We start from the raw sequence: 15,127 nt of genomic DNA, 5'->3' as shown, positions 1-15,127 counted from the left end.
GTGCACTGAAACCAGAGTGAATATTCTAAGATTTAAATCTGACTGCTGCCATTTCTCACGTGAGTGTTCATAGCTTCTCCTTGCCTCCTGGATGAACCCTGAAGTCCTTGGTGCTGGGCCTCCCATGGCCTCCTATACACCTCCCTGGGCTCTTCTCTAACTTTCCCCTCTGTGCTAGGTGAGTTTCAGTTCAGTGGCGTTTAGCTTCTTGCTTTCCCACCAGTGCACGTGGCCTTCCCTCTGCAAAGGAAGGAGCCCAAGCCACTGACCTATTTTTTTTTCTCTCTCTCTGATGCCATATTGCCTTCCTGTCTGTTTTTTTTTCCCTTCTGAGTTCTCCTGCGTCATTCTGTCCTGTGGTTCACAGAATAACATCTGTGACCAATAAACGAGACAAAGGACAGAAATCACTCTCCTAGCAATGGTGAGCCCACAGGCAGATCACCCCACAGTGAGATGGTCCCCTCCCAGGAACAATGACTCCATGAGAGAAACTAAGGCTGTCCCCAGTGCAAGCAAAAGCAATCATTTTATACCGGAAACTGAATTGCCCCTCCAGGGTTTATGACTGCCCCAGAGGGTTTCAACAGATCTGAAACAGTAATTAATCATGATCTGACCAAGGTTATCTGCTTTGCCATCTATGCAAACCCCAGCTATGCACACCCCAATGCTGTCTTCGTTCCTCTTTCTGTGAAACCCCAATGTTCTGGTCAGCTCTGTGAGACAGATCTTAGGTCACTAGACCTTCCCATTTTCCTGAGTGTGGCTGCAACTGACTAAAGCTCCTTTCCCGCCCTTCACCAAAGCTCATCTCTTTGATTGGCACCTCAGCCTGGGAGTCTGACCCTAATCCATTGGGACTCCCAAAGTTGGGACCTTTGCCTTAAAACTCCTATAACATTAGGCCTTGTTTTCCTAGATTTGCTAGCATCTGGTTGCCTCCAATTCCTTCTTCTGTTTTGAATGTGTTTTTCTTCCTCCAGGAAGCCTTCTCTCATCATGAAAGCACCCACTGCTGCAGAAACTCCATTGCTGGTCTGCATTTCCCACAGTGTCCTGGGCTCTGTGAGGACTGGGTTCTTTCCATCCTTTTCCGTGCTGGGTCAATAGCTAAGCACAGAGCTCTGCACATTGTGGGCTCTGGGTTAGTGTTGATTGATTTAGTGTTTCTTGCTTTAGTGCTGTGCTATGGTTCTGCCAAGGTATGGCTGCAGAACCTTCCCTAGACAGAGCTGAGATGTTGGTTACATTCCCTCCAAGAGCTAAAAGGCAAATAGTGAAAACATGAGACATCTGAGCTCAACATAGCTCATAGCTATCAAAGAGGCAAGGTGTTCATGTCCAGGGTGACTCCTTGCATGAATGGTGTGATTCTACAGATACTACTTTCTAAAAATGGAAAGTGTTTTTTTTTAAAAGTAGCATGATTCATCATAGTCATGAAACAAAGCCATGAATTCGCTTAGTATCCACTTGTGGGTGAATGGTTTAGTACGTTATTCATGTCCACTAACAGGATACTGTGGAGCATCCATACATATAATAAATGTAAAGACTAAGTAGCAATGTGGAGTAGGATTATGCTTAGTACCAATTGACAAAACGGAGACTTTCCAGTTGAAAACTTGTTATTCTTGTGACTAGAGTATACATATGTGCATATGATACCTCGCTATATGTACATATTCACATAGATATATGTGCATCCTTGGTGGAGGTGGAGTACTGGGAATAAGAAAAACATGAGAAAAATCTAACATGATGGGGTGATTTTTACTTCTCAAAATTAGTTCTATTAATGAGTACATATCTTTTTAAGAAATAATAACATTAAGTGACTATTTCAAGACAAATCTGATACTGCAAAATATTAGAATGATAAATGATCCTCTCTGGGTGGTAGAATTAAGGAGTAATTTAATACAATTTCTTAGTAATTTTTATCATTGTGCTCCAGAACATCTATAATTAGATGAAAGCAACAAAGCAACTATTCACTCTCTCTATCTCCCATGTCGGGCAGAGACTTCTTTCTCACTGAGCTTGCCTGTGGTTGTCTGCCTCGCTTTGGAGTTGGGTTGCTGGAGGAAGTGATACAGCAAATGTGCTTGGGTGGGAGTCTGATCTTTTTGCACTCTGCCATCACCATGAGGAGAACAGACTCAGGCCAGGGGTCTGACCTATAGCTTGGGGACAGACCTATAGCTTGGGTGCAAGACCAACAGAGCCAGCCTACAGCTGGCCCAAGATAACCCATGGAAGTACAAGAGAGGAGAAATGAGGGTGTGTGATGTTATGCAGATTTCAGGTGGAAAGTGGATATTACTTTGACAATAACTTGGTGATAGGGCTTTATACTTGATATCAGTAATCCAAGAAAACTCTTTTCTTGTCCCATCTTTTGTTCTTATCAAATGCTACATCACGGAAGTAAGCTCAGATCCCTGCTGCCAGTGACTGCTCTTTTATCCTGGAGAGGAATGTTAACCTGGGGAGACTTTTAGAACCTTGGAACACCCAGGCTGAGAATAGATGACTGAGAAGCATGAGAACAGTATGCTGTCCCGCCATCCATGACATTATTGCCACAGTGATGAGACCTGTGGCTCCTAACTCCCGTTGTGTCTGATGTGGGTCCCTCATCTACCCAGTCTCTCAATCATTTCTCAAAACTGTTCACTGCCCGAAAAGTGGGAGGGAGAATAACCCAAAGCCATGCGTGCTAACCTGCAGCATTTTAACCAGGCTTTGTTGCAAGCACAGATGAAAAGTTCTACAACGCAAATTCTAATTGTTAGGCCTTTAGGGTAGGCTGCTGCTGCGCTCGCAAAGTGAGTTTCTCTTTCTATGTTTGTAAGTGTGTGTTTGTGGTACATAGGATTACATTCATCATGGGGAATTGGTACGTGTACATATATGTCTTAATTCTTTTTGTGTCCCCGTCTCCTAGCCTCTCTTCCCCTCACTCCATCTCTTCGTCCCCTTCCCACTTGCAAAAAAGAAGTATCTTCTTGTTTCCCATTCTATATCTTCTATTTTACTCTTTATTTATGTATTGGGTTTCTCACATAAGAGAAACGATGTGATATTTGTCCTTGTGTATCTGACTTATTTCACCTGATGTTGTGATCTCAAGGTGCGTCTGTTTTCCTACAAATGACTTAAGTTAATCCTTCTTTATGGCAGAATAATACCCCACTGTGTATAAATGTCACATTTTCTTTATCCATTCATCTGTTCCTGGACATAGAGGCCACTTCCAGGATTTAACTATTATGAGCTGTGCTGCTATAAGCATGGGTATGCATGGATCACTGTGTTATGATGGCTTTTACTCTTTCTCTTCCCTAGAAATTTAGCATACTGTGGGGTGAGCCCACTGCCCTGAGGAGAAGCTGGGTGAGAGACTGTCCATTCCAATAGAACCCTAGAGTGGGCCCTGGGCTGTGAGAAAGGCACTCTTTCCTCAACCTACAGAGGCCTTGGGCAGCAATAGGAAGGACAGCCGTGGGGAGATGAGCAGCCTCACTAGGTCCCAACACACACCGTGTGAGTGGGTCCTTGTTGATCCACCGTAGGAGTCCAAAACATTTCACAGTTGTGGGCTCACCAAAGCACACGACCTTGCTTGAGGTGGGTACTGCCATCATTTGCCATGGCTTGTTCAGGTGACCGGCCACTTATCCCTTGTATGATCCTGGGGAGTCTCCTCAACTCCTTATCTGTTTGTAAAGTGAGGCTGTGTTCTAATAACACCCACCTCAGAGGGCTTATACGAAGGTTAAATAAAACAGTGTGTTACTTTTCTTTAGCCAGTTTCCTTAATTTGCTTAAAACAAAACAAAATAAAGCACACTGAACATATCTCCAAATTCTTTCTGTGTGTGTGTGTGTGTGTGTGTGTGTGGTACTAGCTTGGAACCCCGGGTCTTGCACAAGTGCACCACCTCTGAACTACATCCTTTGTCTCCAAATTCCCCCAAAATCTTGAATTATAATATTTGGTTTACATGTAATGGAAAAGCACTGCAGAAAGATTAGAAAAAAATTATCCACGATCCCACCTTCTAAAGATAGCCAGTATTGACATACTGATCTACAATCTTCCAATTATGTTTTGATCCCACACAGGCACACTTAAACATTCACAAAATTGGTTCCTACACATTATTTTTAACCTGCATTTGTTCCTTACTGAATCATAATTAGCATATTTTCTTGCCCTTGAATGTCGTCAATGAATATGTGTACTAAGTCCATTGTACAGATGTAATATATTTTTAGAACTTCTATTTTTGGACTTTCAAAATTTCTTTTCTTTGCTCTGATAGGCAATTCTCTGATGAATATTATTGAGCAAATGATGGACCGTTTTTAAGAGGAAATTTCCAAATGTACTCTTACTGATTGAAATCATAAACAATTTAATGTCTCTTTCATTAAACTGTTAATGTCTCTTTCATTAACAGTTTCATTAAACTGCCAAATTGCCTTTCAGCGAAGTTCCAGCAACTTAACCCCTCATTGGTGGGGAAATAACATGCCTGTTGCACCAAATTATTGCTAAAAGTAGGCCTGTAATCTCTTTTTAACCTTTGTCTATTTGACCAATGATAAATGAATTACACTGTTATTTTGTTTCTTATGGCTGAAAATACAATTCTTATAATTATTAGTCATGTTCTTGATCATTAAAAATTTAAAGACATTTTTCTTATTATCCATACAAATTCATTACTTAGGAGATTTAAATTTTGACTTATATTCTATAAATATTCTAGCTTTTCATTTGTCTTAACTTTATGAATTTTTTTACATTGCATATATTTGAAAATTATATGCAATTCAATTTAGTAATTCTTTTGGCTGCCTCTTATAATACCATGCTTAGAGAAACTGGAATGCTTTTTAAAATAAATTTTTTCCAGGGATGGCCTATATCTGGTATGTCTTCTGAATCTTTGAATGACTAGGAATAAGGTTTTGCAGTCTCATGTAAGGATAATAGCTCGGCAGATCATTTGTTTTTGTTGTTTGTTTGTTTGTTTTTTGAGATAGAGTTTGGCTATGCAGCTAAGGCTGGCCTTGAACTCACTATATACCCCAGGCTGGCTTGAATTCCAGCATTCCTCCCGAGTGCTGAAATTATAGGCGTGCGCCATCATGCCTGGCTGTCAGACCATATTTAACACACACCCCTCCTCCTCGAAATCACAGCACTCTGAGGGCTGAGGCAGGAAGATCACAGGTTCCAGCTCAGCCCGGGCAACTTAGTGACTTATCAAGACCTTGTGTCAAAATAAATAGTAAAAGGGCTGGGGTTGTAACTCAGTGCAAAGGCACTGGGTTCAATCCCAAGTATAGAAAACAAAGCAAACAAAGCAAACAAAGCAAGCAAGCAAGCAAGCAAGCAAGCAAGCAAACAAACCGTATGGAGGGCTTTCCTTTGCTTTTGGAAATTTAGTGTTGAGGGACAAGTCTGATGCTGCATGGATCTTCTCTCCTAGGACGTGCCCTGTTGGTTGGGATTTCATACTTTGGCCTGGTGCTCAGCGGAGCTTTGGATTGACAACAAAGATTCCCCCAATGCACAAAAATTATTTTTCCTTATTTCTTAGTCCCAGCTCCCTGTCTAGCTGATGCCCGCATTTTTCTGGGCTTCCTGTTCAGCCTCCAGGACCCACCCTGCATGCCTCTGGTCTCTGGCTTGAGTTTTGCATTGGCAAAACTTTTGTCCCAAGTGCCCAGTTTCCTGGGGGCCCTGGTTAGTTTGGTCCCCCAGTTCCAGTGCTGTCCAGCTTGCTGATCCATATTTATGTGAGCTTTTCCCTCCTGATGCCTTTGCTGCCTCCTGAAAGCAGCTTTGCCTGATGGACCTTGGATTGCTCGTAGGCTGTCTCCTCTCAATTGTCGTGGGGAACCTGAATTTATCACTGCACAAAGCGTCACTCTCTTTCCACCAGCAAGCTTCCCTAGAGTACCCTTTTCTTTGCTGCCTCTGTGCGTCTGCCAGGTACCCTCACGGGTTTTCACATGGGACTTCAGTCCCCTTACAGTTTGCACTTAGAACCGGCCCTGTATAACAAAGATAAATGTACTATTTGTATCAATTACTTAAAATTTTAACTTCAAAAAATGACATTAAACATCAAAACAAAACAACACAGCATTATAAATAGGCAAGAGATTGCAGAAGAAAGGCAAAACTCCTCAGTGTAGCACCATTAGGGGAACTTCTCCTTGCATGGTGAACAAAGGCGCCTGCACTTTTTAGCTGCACTGGGCCCTGCTGGCCATGTACCTGGCCCAGGCACAGGCTTTGGTACAGCCCCTCTGACAACTGGTGGCCTCAGGTAGTTGGAGCTGCACATGATCCATCTGACGACACTGTCCCTGCTTGGGTGTGTGGCATTTGCAATGTCTGTCCTGGCACGTCCTGCTCCCATTGTTTGCCACATCGTCCCCCTGGGTGTTGCATAGTTTCATACTGGCCCTGATTACGTGGCAGGTGGTGCTCTGGTGATCATCCGGGAATACATCGAGCTGCCACCATAAGTCCACCCTCCTCAGTGTCCAGGCCATCAGTTCAAGGATGCCCCTTGGATACTGAAATCCATGGGTGCTCAAGTCCCTTATGTAAAACGATGCACTGTGGTGTTTCACATGACCTGTGTGATCCTGTCCTACACCTTACAGCATCTCTAGATGACTTATACTACCTAACTCAATGCAAGTGCTTGGTACATGTTTGTTAGACTGCCTTGTTTAGGGAGTAATAACACAGAAAAGTGTCTGCATGTTCAGTATAGATGCAACTGTCACAGGCCTATCTCCTTTTCCCTCTGTGGTGGGTTGGATACTGAGGGCAGTTGTCCTGAATCGATCACCTGAGTTACACACATAAATCCAGTCCCTAGTGCCTGACACCTGGCACTGCCATAACTGCTGGCTTCCTTCCCCCTTCCTGGCCTCCTATGACTCTGTCACTGTTTACAATTCTTTCTTAGTGTAGCTCTCTCTGGTTTTGCACATAAAATACTTTCCTGGAGAGTCCTACAGCTCTTGGGAAGGGATGCAGTCTGCTCTGTCCCCTGCTACTCTCTGTGAGGCAGTGGGGGCAATCAGGAGCCAAATAGCCTTCCCTGCCCAGCTCCTTCTTGTCTGCCCAGACAGAAACCAAGCCAGAGGGGCCCTGAAGTGCTCCTCCTGAGTGCTCTCCATGAGTGCTCCACTTTCTGCATTGCCCCCTACATACTGATTGCGTGCTTGCTTGCTTGCTTGCAGTCTTGGGGATGAACCCAGGACCTTCACACTGAGCTACATCTCCAGCCCCTTTTCATCTTGAGACAGGATCTTGCTAAGTTGCAACTTGTGATATTCCTTCCTCAGCCTCCCAGAGTGGGGGCACTACTGGCTTTGCCACTTTCTTCTTGACGCCCACCCCGCCTGCCATCCTCAGGGTTCTTGGCAGCTTTGGGGCTGAGACTGGGGAGGTAAGGGCATGAAACCCTCAGCCTCCCTTTGCCTAGGACTGAAATGGCTATGGATTTGCCTTTCATGGCAGATTATGCTGAGGAGGGAAATTGGCACCTGTTTGGAGCTGGCACCACACTGAGAGAAAGCAAAGGGAAACGCAAACAAAGGGCAGCACATCCGGAATGATTACTGCCCAAATTACTTACCAGAGACATCTGCGAAGCTGTGAGCCATTCAGGAGGGATGTGAAAATGAGCCCCAGCTGAGTCTCCCAGCAAAATGATTCCCCTGGGCTGTGAACCTAGGCAGTGCAATTTATTCCCATTATTTATGCATTCAAGTGGTTGGAGCTCCGCCCTGGGTGGTGGGGACACCAGAGAGGCCAGGGCATGTTGCATGTGTAGCACACGGGGACGGTGATGCAGGGCCATGTCTCCTGGGCTGGGGTGTGAGGGGCACAGCATTTGGGACCTGGATGAATCCTGAGGCTGTGGTACTGCGAGCTAAGCTGGACAAATGCAGGTGGGTCTCCCAGCTCAGCCTAAGACGAGCCACCGTGCCACATCTTGAGGGAGTGGTGGAATAAATGAACCCGAACTTTATCTGGACTTAGAAATATGCTCTAAATTTTGGTTCTGGAAATGACTTTCTTGGAAAACACATCAACTTCTGCTTCAATTCACTTTAGGAGCTAATGACCTTATGGAGCAGTTTTGATTTTTCAAAGATGTTATGGTCTTTTAAATCACGCAATCCATACACACAGAAGAGCTGGCTGGATAATTCTGGCTGATTAATGGAGAGACTGAGGTAGAAAGGCCACCGTGCAGCCTGTGAGTCTGGAGGTGAGAGACGATTAGTCTGATTCTGAGGGAACTCCACATCGATTGTTCACTGGGAGGTGCTCTCCCACATCCTTCCAACCCTGGAGAACAAATCCATGCTGCCCAGAGGTGGAGAGAGAGCCTCCTTTCTCTACCCCACCCCAGCCCCTGATGGAGGCCAGCTGCTGGTCCAGCGGGGATGGCCACATAGTGGGGACTGAGAAGGCTGGGACATCTAGAAAGGAACAGAAGGGTGAGATGTGGGGACTCCAAGAGGCTGCACACCAGGAGACCAAAATGTCCAAGGTTTCACCTAGATATGCATTATTTATTATACTTTTCTTTTTTTATTCAGTTTTGGGGCTTGAACCCAGGGCTTCAAATAGGCTAGGCAAGCGCTCTATGGCTGAGCAACAACCCGGGCCCCATATTTATTCATTAGTTTATTTGTCCCTTCTTTTATTCTCCCAACTAATATTTCTCAACTGCACACACATGGAATGGGCCTTTACATTTTCTGTCCTCCTTTCTGCCCCTCTGAGAGCTTTTAGACAAACAGACTTGAAGCTGATCAAAGGAAGGGCTGCATTTTCTTTTTCCTTCAAAAAGCAAACCAAGTAGAGGCCTCGGTAGGCAATCAGAATAGCTGTCGGATAGTACCCTGGTGTGAAGAAGGAGGGATAAAGGAAGGGAGGAAGTGTTTCTGTGAGTGGGGAAAATCATTGCCTAACAGGGCAGCAATGTTACACTGGGTCTGTTTTAAGCCTCCTTGGGGTGAGTTTATAGGGACACAGGGATGCTGAGGTTTCTCTAGACCGTATGGGTGGCTAAGATGTCTGAGGCACAGGGGCATTCAGGGTACAGAGCTGTTGCTCAGCAGTCACCTTTGGGAAGCTCTGCAGGCCAGAGCTTGTTGTTTCCCTTGAGTCCCTCAAACCTACATCTCTAGACCAGTGGACAAGGGGACCCCTTTCATCAAACTCAGGTGCCTGATCTTACACGATAGTGACAAGAACATGCAAATGTAACAGATTTCCAGTCTCACCTCTCCTTGTTTTTTAATTTGAAAAGTCCCAGATTTCAGTTATCTTTATCCATCTTGCAGCCCTTTCTAACATTATCATTAGTGTTTCCAAGAAAAAAGAGCCCATTAAGCAAATGAAGTTTGGCGTTTGCTAGATTCTGTCTCCTTTTCTGTACCTTTCTTATATCATTCTCTGTCCTGAACACAAATGTAAATTAGTCACCTTAATGGGAAGCTCAAGGACTTCCTCTTGGAAGGTCTGTTCATTTCCATTTGACCCAGTCAGAGAGGACCGTTCTGTTGTAACAAGCACAGACGTCCGTAGTTCTTACCTTCGCAGAACTTCTTCTCGTAGGGAATTCCATCTTCAGGATCAACGCCCTTTAAAAGACGAATGATGAGATTAGTTGTCTATGTTTTTAAAGTTAGAAGACACATACACTAAATCCTTTCTGGCTGGCTTTAAAAGTGCAAAGATAAATCAATAGATAAAACCCTCAAAAGTTTCTAGACTCCCTAATCCAACACAGATCTATACTGTCTGTGTGCAGGAGCTGGGTTTAAGAGGGACCAAGGGCAGGAATAGGGAGAGACCTTGCCTCCTCTTCACAAGGGTGGAAGGCAACTCCAGAGAGAGGCCTTAGCAGCAGTCCCTGCCTCAGATCACCGAGGGCCTGTTGAGGGCCTGGGACACAGGTGAAGGGGGTTCTGCAGTCTCTGAGCTGAACATCAGGCCTCTAGGCTCTGATGACTCATGTTTTTAGAGAAACAAATCTCAACTAGGGGTGATTTTTCCCATCACTCTTCCACCCCACAACCAACCCAGGGACACTGGTCATGTCTAGAGGCATTTTTGGTTGTCCCTACAGAGTAGGAATGCCTCTGGCATCTAGTGGGCAGAGGTGAAAGAGGACGCTGAACATGCTACCGTTTACAAGATAACCCCAACAACGAAGAAGGATCCGATCCCAGTGGCAATAGTGCCAAGGTTAAGAGACCTAGAAGGGAAGTTGGGCCTATAAGTGAGACTGAGTTACATGACTGAAGCCTTTTAAAGTTAGAGCTGGCCTGTAGTGGAACGGCTGTCCCTTAGAAGGGACAAATGTCCCAAGACAAGAGTGCTTGATGGTCAGAGACTGACCGGAAGCACTGCAATCACTCTCCTGAGCTCTGTGGGTACAATTTGGGCAACACTGACCTTAATGGTGGTAACGTCCCTTCCTTGTTCCTGATTTTGGACTTTTGGGGGCCACTTCTCCTCTGGGGAAGGCATAGACATGGCAGTGGGGTGTGTTTCTCCCATTACTGATGGGACACTTTGGTTTTGCCCTCCTCTGGTTGGTTGGGCTTCCTCGGGTGTTTGGAAGGCCTGTTCCTTACATGGGAGGCACATGAGATCATGGGACAAAGGTGACAGCCCTGCACATGGATCAGCACCCCTTGTCATCCAATGGAACAGTAAACTTGGGGTAATCAGAACAAAAGCTGCCTTGGGGATCTTGGGGCCTTAAAGCTCTAGGGGAGGGGTTTTCTCCTCCATGAAGGGTAGTGTGTCTGAGTACAGTCTTCTGTCACCCTTCTCATGTACCAGAAGCTACCAGACTCCAATAAACACAGTAGGTAACTGCTGGTATAAACCTGGATTATAAGGGTCCTGGAGAGAAGGTGACTTTTTTTTTGTACCAGGAATCAAACTCAGGACCTTTTTCTTGCCAGGCAGGTGCTATGCTGTTGAGCTATATCCTCGGCCAAGAGGCTGATATTTATAGGAACTTTCTGCCCTTAATCCAAGCAGATAAAGTAGGTGAATGTTTATCTTGAGGTTAGAGAATATTAAACTTCAAGCCCTTTTGGTTACATAGATCCTGCCTTTATGAGTGCTGAGAGTGGCTGGGAGCTATAGCATGTTCTAGGTGGAGAGGGAGAGACCAGGCTGCAATTGAGATCTGTTTCCATGTAAGCACTTCTGGTTAGTCTCATAAAAGATCTCAAAAAAAGGGACCTAAATGTATGAGACTTTAGTATGATGTTAGGAATTTATTTAGTGTTCTAAGTAATTATTTACTTTCATTCATGACCTTGTATTTTATTTGTAAGTTGATTCTTTCTCTCTCTCTCTCTCTCTCTCTCTCTCTCTGTGGGATGGGGATTGAACCTCTGCACTGACCTTACATCTCAGCCCTTTTTTATTTTGTACTTTGGGGCAGGGTCTCACTAAGTCATTATGTTGCCCAGGCTGGGCTTAAACTTGAGATCCTGCCGCCTGGCTTGTGTTCATGCAAAGCATGTAAACCTACGACCCTGCAAAGCATGGTTCTTCCAGGGGAGCACCTGGCTGGCTTTCTGGCTTCCTTCCCTTTTTCTGGAAGCTGTGAATCTGCTACTGCTGGGGTCTGGGACATCAACGTCAGACGCTGTGAGGTGTGGGTGGTGGAGTGAGCACCGGAAAGCCCACGCTGCTGACGAGGCTTATGGACCAGAGAAGAACGGCTATGTGGCCACAGTGGCCGTGCTGTGGCCTGTGCTGACAGTGCGGTGAGTGGCTGTGAGCTTTTCTTACACTACATCACTTTGTTTCACACTGTTGGGACAGAATGAAGGGATTGGACCTGGGTGACCACCAGCAAGGCTGAAGGGGCTGTGCCAGAGCCTCAGCTCGTGTTCCATCATCCATGTTCTTCGCACGTGGTGAGGATTCCGTACCCTCTTCCAAGCAGCAGCAAGAGTGACTGCAGGATGTCTGTCACCCCTTTCCTTACACGGGACCAGTGCACAAGCAATGGGCCTTCGGGGAGAGCAGAAAGTAAGACAAGGGGTGTCAACCTCCAAGTTAGTTGCTTACCCAGATGCCATTGCAGTTGGAGTCCCGATGGACATCCCAGTTGTCTGGCCTGAGAAGGAAACATCAGCATTGGTCTCTGGCATGAACTCAACTCAGTGAATGTTGAGAGATGGATGGATGAGAGCTACACAGCTTGCCATTGAGAGGCAGCAGCTTTCTTTCAGCCAGTGCACCTCACACCTCTGTGTGCGCTGCACACGGAAGCTTCTGCTGAGCCCTTTGCCTTTAGCTCAGTGTGGAGTATTTGCGAGGAAGCTTGGACCCAACCCAGTCTTTCCCTGATGGGCTCTTCTCAGGGACTGCGTAGGTGGGGCGGGGTGCTTGGTGAACACATCTGCTGTCTGTTTTATTTGGAAAGTTGGGGGGATTGTTCAAACTGTGCCTCTAAAATGCCACACATCTGGTGGATTTCATGTTTCAGCACTGCCATCAGAGCATGAGTGAAGGGCGGCACCTTCATTTTTTGATGTAAATAACTGAGCATCAACCCAGGACTAAAGTGTGACACACTTTCTGCTCCTGGACGCCCTTGGGAAGAGGCCTATTTCTATTTCTTTTACAACTAAGCCAATGCAAAGTGATTGGTAAATATTAGGTGCTTAATAAGCATCTCTTGGCAATGAATGAAAGAATGAATTCTGTACTTTTTCACTGAGCTATTGAGGCACAGAGTTTCCTTCTCTAAGTGGGAATTGCCCACACCTACAGAGTGAAGCCTCCTGCCTCCTTTGCAGGAGGTCGTTCTCAAAGCCTGACACAATTACCTTCTGCCTGGGTACACGTTCTTGTCGCTGTCGTTACAGTCTCTTCCTCGCCAGTGGTAGCCCCGCAGCGTCTGAAATTGAAGTGCATACACGGTGTGTGAATTAGCCTTGGGTGATTAGGGTGTTGACCTTTCATGTCTTTAATTCAAATACAGCCAAGGAACACTGGTGACCACCAGCAAAGTGAGGATTATTATAAGATGTGCTGTGTGAGGTGAAATGTGATATCACATCAGGACCAATAGCAAGTGGGGAGTGTGGGCCTGTGTGTGTGTGTTTGTGTGTGACAGTGAGTGTGGGCCTGTGTGTGGGTGCGTTGGGGTGCATGTGTGCACGTGCGTGTACACACGTGTGCATGTATGTGAGTATAGTGCGCATGTCTTATACAGGTATGCACATTGCAGTTGGTATATGTGTAAATGTTCATGTATGTCTATCTTTATGTGCACATGTGTTCATGCATGTGTATTTACATACACCTCCAGACATAGCAGGTCCATTCAATTTCCTAAAATTCTTCTGTTAACCACCCATCTCCTCAGGGTCTAAAGCAATTCACTTAATTTTGGCCAAATGGTTAATTGCTTTATGGGGCAATTAAAAAATAATCTAGCTCAACTGATAATTATGCAGATTTATATGTTTGATCTGACTGATTTAAAAGAGTAAAGTATCAAATTACAATTACATCAAACAATGTTTTCATTTCCTCCATTCCTAAATCAATCTGGGATCCCACAGTTTTGGAAGTTTGTCACACACTACCTGCTTGTTTGCGCTCCTAGAAAAGACCCAGACACCCTATCAGTTCCAAACCAAACACACACATATGCATACTTTAAAAAATAAAGTAAAGTAGTGTTAAGAATTTCCAAAATAAGTCACAAAAACTTTCAACATGCTAGCAGTACCTATGGAGAATTCCAGCTAGAATGGAAACACAAAAAGTCAGCAAAATCTGGGCTTAAAATTTGGTGTACGTATTGTTATGAAGCTAGAAAGTCACTGAATATTGTGAAATGATGTATTTTTCACCAATCTAGTAATGCATCCAAATGGAACTGTCTCGTCTTATTCAAGGAAGAAAATTTGTAGGGAGTGACATAACGTCCTGTGAACATCTAGGAGTTTGGAACCATACTTACTGGGAAAACACTGTATTTGTCTGAGTCGACATCTTTGAAGGGCATAGAAGTTTGTATAGATCTAGAAGAGAGAAAAGAAAACACGTTGGTGGGCTCAGGAAAAAAGAAATGATGTTTGTAAAAGCAAACAGACACATGTTCAGAGATGGCTGCTTCGAATTTGTGCGACAGAGACCTCATCTAAAAATAAATCTGAGGGTCTGCGTGGTGTGCGAGTGCCAGCTGCACTTGGCCGGTCTCTGCTCTCCACTTCGCGGAAGTGTTTTCTCTTTGCCATTTAACGTGGCCCACGTGGGGGTGCTGGTGAAATAACTGAGGTTGTAGAGGGTGTGGAACGTTGTGAGGGTCGCCAGGAAATAGGAGACTGTTTGGAGTGCAGTCAATGAACTTGGCATTACAAATTGAATGCATGTCCTTTTACATATTCTATTCACTATCTCCAGCCACTCATTCTGGGAATCTGGAGGTATTTAGTTGTCATTAGCTGGCAACTTCGATACCCAAGTATGAGCCTGGGTATCAAGGCATCTTTATGCAATAACCAACCCAATCATCGCACTCCATGAGAAAGTATTTCCCCCGTGCCACCACTCCCAGACTGTTTCCAGCTTCTAAACGGCAAATGGTTTCCCAGATAGGACAATTTCCTACAGGGCAAGGCTGTTCCTGGAACCTGAAATTTGGAGGCAGAATTTTGGCCTTGTCTAGGATTTACTACATGTTGTTTTGAATCCAGGGCCTCTTGCAGTGCTGAGAATCTCAAAGCAAATGAACGCACCAGAGTGGGTGAGGCTTTTATAACCTTCTCTCTCATCTGAAGAGTAGGGCTAGGACTTCAGGAGGCCAGGGAGGGTCAGACGCCGGTTTTAAAGGTGATGTTTATTGCCAGCTCCCTGGCCTTGGGCAAATAACTTTCCCTCCCTTGGAAGATGACAAAAATGAAGTCTGCCTTAGTAGACTGCGCTTACAACAGCTCCTGGGGAATAGACAGCACTGAAAAAATTTTAGTTATCATTATTACTGAGCCAGAGGTTGTTCTGAAGAATAAA

General features: G+C 45.1%; 1 protein-coding gene across 4 annotated transcripts in view; it reads right to left on the bottom strand.

The window, feature by feature from the left end:
* Positions 1-15,127, bottom strand: part of Aoah (acyloxyacyl hydrolase (neutrophil)) — a 203,335-nt gene that overhangs the window by 100,896 nt on the left and 87,312 nt on the right. For all 4 annotated transcript variants that reach the window (XM_013521273.1, XM_013521274.1, XM_013521276.1 and 1 more), the window contains exons 8-12: positions 14,079-14,139; positions 12,934-13,004; positions 12,170-12,218; positions 9,660-9,708; positions 7,686-7,780 (exon numbers count right to left, since the gene is read on the bottom strand). In XM_013521273.1, coding sequence (XP_013376727.1) covers positions 7,686-7,780; positions 9,660-9,708; positions 12,170-12,218; positions 12,934-13,004; positions 14,079-14,139 — 325 coding nt within the window. The remainder of the gene's footprint in view (positions 1-7,685; positions 7,781-9,659; positions 9,709-12,169; positions 12,219-12,933; positions 13,005-14,078; positions 14,140-15,127) is intronic.

Source organism: Chinchilla lanigera, unplaced genomic scaffold (genome assembly GCF_000276665.1).
Source record: "Chinchilla lanigera isolate Chin_1 unplaced genomic scaffold, ChiLan1.0 scaffold00059, whole genome shotgun sequence".
Lineage (NCBI taxonomy): Eukaryota > Metazoa > Chordata > Mammalia > Rodentia > Chinchillidae > Chinchilla > Chinchilla lanigera.
Note: the sequence above shows the minus strand (reverse complement) of the source record. Positions and strands in the feature narration are given on the sequence as shown.